This window comes from Crocodylus porosus, unplaced genomic scaffold, assembly GCF_001723895.1.
Source record: "Crocodylus porosus isolate Cpor-Errol unplaced genomic scaffold, CroPor_comp1, whole genome shotgun sequence".
Classification (NCBI taxonomy): Eukaryota; Metazoa; Chordata; order Crocodylia; family Crocodylidae; genus Crocodylus; species Crocodylus porosus.
The window spans coordinates 14,688,556-14,693,964 of NW_017728932.1; the positions used below are offsets into that span (position 1 = coordinate 14,688,556).

General features: G+C 44.8%; 2 protein-coding genes across 3 annotated transcripts in view; one reads left to right on the forward strand and one right to left on the reverse strand.

The window, feature by feature from the left end:
• Positions 1-5,043, reverse strand: part of RPS6KB1 (ribosomal protein S6 kinase B1) — a 20,020-nt gene extending 14,977 nt beyond the window's left edge. The window contains exons 1-2 of the mRNA XM_019545687.1: positions 4,848-5,043; positions 528-577 (exon numbers count right to left, since the gene is read on the reverse strand). Coding sequence (XP_019401232.1) covers positions 528-577; positions 4,848-4,919 — 122 coding nt within the window. The 5' untranslated portion in view covers positions 4,920-5,043. The remainder of the gene's footprint in view (positions 1-527; positions 578-4,847) is intronic.
• A 228-nt stretch (positions 5,044-5,271) lies between these two features.
• TUBD1 (tubulin delta 1) overlaps positions 5,272-5,409 on the forward strand; it is a 12,100-nt gene continuing 11,962 nt past the window's right edge. Inside the window, exon 1 of one of the 2 annotated variants that reach the window (XM_019545689.1) lies at positions 5,272-5,385. The gene's annotated coding sequence lies outside the window, so the exon portion shown is untranslated. The remainder of the gene's footprint in view (positions 5,386-5,409) is intronic. The other variant, XM_019545688.1, reaches the window with a different exon arrangement.

Genomic DNA, 5,409 nt, shown 5'->3' on the forward strand with positions numbered 1-5,409 from the left:
CAGACATTCAAATTCACTCATAGGCACTGCATGTATACACACACGCACATATACTTTGCGCACATTCACACACGCATACACACAGCATGAGCAGTCGAGGTGTGCTCTTTGTTTGTGGTCTGTCTCTTGTTGGCTGTATCCCCCCCCCCCCCCCCACACACACACACACACTGACTGCAGGCCCATAGATCCATCCTGGGAAGATGGATCCAGCCCAGGGTGAATTTAACACCCTGTAATAGAGGGAAGTTTCAAAACCTGAATCCACAAAGAGATTTTAGGCTTTGCAACAATGTATAAGAATCTACATATTTTTACTATTGCAACAAACAAAACTAGGAGCTCTCTCAAGATGCACCTAATAAACTTTAATTATAGAGAATGTAACATGAACATCAATCACACTAACAGAAACCGCTAAAATTCTAAAAGTACTACACATACTTATTTAAATTTTATGAATTAGTCCATGAAATTGGAGACATAGTATCTGCAATTCACAAAGTAACTTTCTAGTAAAAACTTACAGTTCATATTGGCCAACTCCTCCATGATCCATGCTTTCACTTAACTGACCCTAAGAAAAAAAAAGAATGCTTATAATTATAAAATTGATCTTTTAAAGCAGGACAATGATATTTTGCTACTGACATTTTGTTTAACAATACAAAAACAAACTCACATAGGTTGACAGTTTTAGCTCTTTAAAATTTTAATGAAACTAGTGTAGAAATCATGTGCAACAAATCAACAGCAAATTGATGGGCTTTGAAGAGCCTTCATGAAAATCTGCCAAAAGCTGCAAAATTCCCAAGAATCACACAAAGGCAGAGAGAGGGATCCACTACTTTTTAGCTGACTATACCGTTAGCTGATTATCAGTACTTGTAGAAACAAGCCCAATGCCAAACTGTGCAAAAATGCTATTGTATTGCATTTTTCACACCTGTTTTCACATAAGACTTCAAAGTTCCTTTTTCATAATTATGCAAATTAAAGCTATTACTGAAAAGATTATATGAATCCCACTTCACCTAGTCACAAACTAGAAGAGACTGAGGGTTTATTATTGTATACTGTAAATAAGCCAACACCTTTCTAACAAGGTAATTAAGCATTAGTCCCATGCTAAAGGCTGTTATGGACCATAATTGCACAAGATGCACCAATAGATGCCAACGTTAATTATGAAGGTTCAGTCATTTTGATATAAAAAGGAACTATTTGCACCAAAATATACAGTTTAGTTTTGAAAAGTTGATGCGTTTCTTCTTCCCTCCTGTTTTTTTTCAGTTTCAATTTGCTTCATTATGAAAGGAAGGAAAATATGTTCCTGTCTATGAAGGCAGCAAACAGTGAAAACACAGATTAGCTAGAATGCCACAATTACTGCAAACAATTCTCTGGGCAAGCTTTCCAGTACATTTTTGTATATATCGTTGTCCAATATCTAGTTAAAGTATCCCCTTTAAAAAAATCAGCTTTTGATAGAACCAAATGACTTGGGGAAGTGGGACCAGATCAAATGAACAACTTGTGAAATTTCATGGGAGCCAAAGGGGGGGGGGGAAGCCACACAGAAGCCTGAGAACTGCAGACCAAACTAAACAATACTTTTAAAATTATTCCATAAGTGATCACCTAAGCCGAGGAAAAGTATAAGCTCTAAATAGTTTCCAAATCAGGTAAACACCCTGATAAACAGAGAAAAGTCTATTTTGCAGGGAATGCACTGAGAGGGAATACAACCCCTGAACTCACAAAAACCACTACTTGTAGAGTTTAAATCAAGTTCATTTGCGGCTACTTGACAATTAATGGGAAAAGCCCAGTTCATAGATGTCCATTTTATAAGAAAAAAGCACTGCACAATTAGCTCTGTAATTACAAACCCAGAAAAAGGGGAAAGGATTGGCTGTTCATTGAGAATGAACTCCCTACTCCTCCTTGAAGGTTCTCTCCTCAAAACAGAGCTAATAACTCACTTATTCTTGCAAAGGTTGCACTCCTGTCAACTGTAACTGCTCTCATTCTATGAAAAGATGCATTCATTTTCCAAGTCTTATTTTTACTTGCATCAAATTCACTTTTAAAACAGTTTAAAAAAAAAAAATCACACTGTTCATCCTGGAAGCTAGTCTGTAAATACTTCATGCATCTTCCTTCTCTTGTCATCTTATACAAACAAGAGTTTGAGAACCAGCTGTGTCCTCCTGCATGGCTACTCTTTGGAAACTGGAAACTATTTCTTAAATGCAAACTCTCCAGTCAAAAGGTCTCATGTTTCATTTCTGAGGATTGTCATGTCTGTATGCAACACCTGTAACTGCAGCTGTTCTTGCTGTTGCTGCCAGTGCAGCTTTCAGGAGTAAAAATGCTCTATGTACAAGACTGTCTAGTCCACACTAGCTTTCTGCCCAGCTCATTTCCAGGTTGGCGATTTTAAGTTTTTGGTTCTATGCATCTTTCTGTTCCCCCAAACCACACATTATGCTAACTGGAGGCAACTTTCAACAAGATGCTACACTCATGCTCTTCTAGTGCATTCTCCACTTTAGAATTGGAGGAACAATACAAAACCATTGTCACTCACCTGCTATTCTGCTCTTCTTTCCTTGCTGATTATTTTCAGCATTACTGATGTTCCCCTAAACAGTGAGTGTGGGTATGTGTCATGAACCTGACAGTCCCACAGAACTCTTAGTTTGTCCATCCTGTCTGAGAGCTGTTTGGGCCCTCACCACTACTGGCAACAGTGTGCTGCAAATATTCCTCCTGCACAAGTGACAGAGTACAATCATAGCAGTCTACCAACTACTGTTCAATCCACTGAAGTTAATTCTTGCAGATTTTAGGACAGGAATTTGTTCCCTCTCATGGCTCATCAAAATCTGTTTTGGCAGCCTTCAGGGTGTGATGCAAGGGCTATTTTTGCCAAGCATTTTATTGATCACTGATGTATAAGCCCAGGGTTTCTTCCCACAGACTGTAAGTTATGTTGCCTTCAGTGGGCAAGCAAAATTGTGTCTTTTCTTAACATCTCTTTAGAGCAAGGGTATTCAACCCCTAGCCTGCGCAGCCATGCCATCTGGCCCATAGGGATTTCCAGGGGTCCAAAAAGTTGGCAGTGGGAGTCCAGTGGCACCAACTGTCACTCCCCTTCTGCCAACTTCCACACCCCTGGAGAGCTTCTTGCACTGCACAGCACAGCACACCGGATCGGTGTGCAGAGGTGGTCTAGGGCCTGACCTGGGCACACTGGGGGCTGATGGAGGCAGTGTGGGGCCACAATATGGGGCTAAGCAAAGGCAGCGTGGAGCCTGATCTGGCTCATGGATGGGCCCCTTGCCCCAAAAGATTGAGCATCACTGCATTAGAGCAACCAGAGGCAGTGAGGGGCTCCAAATAATCCAAATGAATAGTAAGAAAAAGGTTTTACATCACACTGAAAACATAGAAGATTGAGCTCAGCTTCCTGCAGGCTAAATACTAGCTCAGCATAAACGGGCACTTTCACAAGTATATTGAAGAGACTGTACCCTTTGCTACTCTTCCATACCTACTATTCCCTAGATCTGGAGGAGACTGGAAGCTCAGGGAAGACTGACTTCCCATCTGTAAACTCTTTCAACATGCACAAGGAAATGTTTACTTCCTACATCAGACTGTTACAGCAGTCTATTAACTAACTAACTAAATAAATAAAAACCAATCAATCAATCTCTGAACCAGAGTAAAAAAGGTGCTTTATTCAACTTGATGGCGCACAGCAGCAAAAAGATCATTATTGCTAAACAGCCAAACAGACATCAAGGACAGTAGGTAACCTGCTATGTTATCAAGGCAGCAATAAAGTTTGGCACCTTGTAACTAGCAAGAAAAGCTTAAAAAATATTTAAAATGTATGCCTATATTTAGGACGTATGACGCCATTTGTCACAAAACCACACGGAGCAAAGACACAAAGAGTAAAACAGACTGAAGTTACATCCCTAGCTCCAAACCAGCCTAGGGGCACTGTCATGCATTAAGCTTGCAAGTTTGTACATAGCCTCCCATCCCATCTGTTACAAACAGGGGGATGTTTTAAGTACCCTATAAAGACATCAGAATAGCACCTAGATACAATCGATGAGGAGGACACAGTTCCCTAACCGTCTTGTCATCCCCCCCCACTGCTTCTTTACCTTTAGTTTTCCTAATTTCCACCTATTTTCACCCTCACTGACATCCTGTCACATTTTTGGCTTCTCTCATCCCTTGGAGATCTGAGAACAGCAGAGACTCCCTGTGCCCAAAGAAGGGCAATTACACCCAAAAGCTTGCAAAGAACTCCCCCCCTCCCCTGACAACTCAACTATCAACGACTTGGTCCAATAAAAGGCACGATGACTACTACCACTTGGCATAATAAAAGATAATAGTAAAAGATAATGATAATAATAACAATAAAGTCTAATAAAAGACACTGCATCTGCCCACAGCACCTGGCCTAACCTGCTGCAGCACTTCCACAAGTTTAAACCGCCACCGGATCCTCGCTCAGCTCTGGGCCTGCAGCACAGCATCCTCCCTTAGCACCTTCACCTCAAGTCAGGCTCTGAGGTGTCCCCAAAACAAATTCCCTAAGCTGCTACCGCTGCATGGGACACCTCTCCACATAATTTGGGCCCAAAACTTCAGAAAACCCAAAACAAAACACCCCCCTCCCCCCAAAAAAATTCCGAGGTGAAGGCACAAAGCAGAGGGGGAAGGGTGATAATCCCAGGAGGATGCAAGGGCTGAGGTGCAGCAAAGTGTCGGCCCAGCCCCCGCCATGGCCGCTCCCGCCCGGCCCCGAACCTCACCCCCTCCTCCAGCTCCTCGTCCGAGCCCGCGTCCTCGGGCTGGTCCAGGTCGATGTCGAACACGCCCGCCATGGCCGGGCCGCCGCCGCCCCTCCCTGTCTGTGCTGAGTGCGCGGGGCCTGCTCCGCCTCATGGGCCCACGCCCCTCAGCGCCACCGCCGCCGCCATCGCCGGCTCCAGGCCTCAGCGCGGCTGCGCCCCCACCCCGAGCACGCGGCCCGCGCAGGCGCACCACACCTCCGGGATCCCGCACGGCGCATGAGCTGAGCGCTCCCTGGCGCCGGGGGAGCTCCTGAGCATGCGCGCATTCCACCGGGTGCTGGCACGGAGCAAGCGCAGAGCCTTCCGTGAAGCCACCACAAGGGGACGACCTGCCCTCAATCGCCCACCCCCTCCGGCCCAACGTGCACTCTTTCGGAGCATGCGCAAAGCGGGGTGTTCAAAGGGGCCTCTGGGCCTCCGGCGGTGGTTTGGGGTGTGTAGGGGGGTTTGTGCATGCGCATGCGCCCTGAGGGTCCATAGCGGCAGTGTTTCGAGGGTAGGTGCTGAGGGGTTGTGCGGC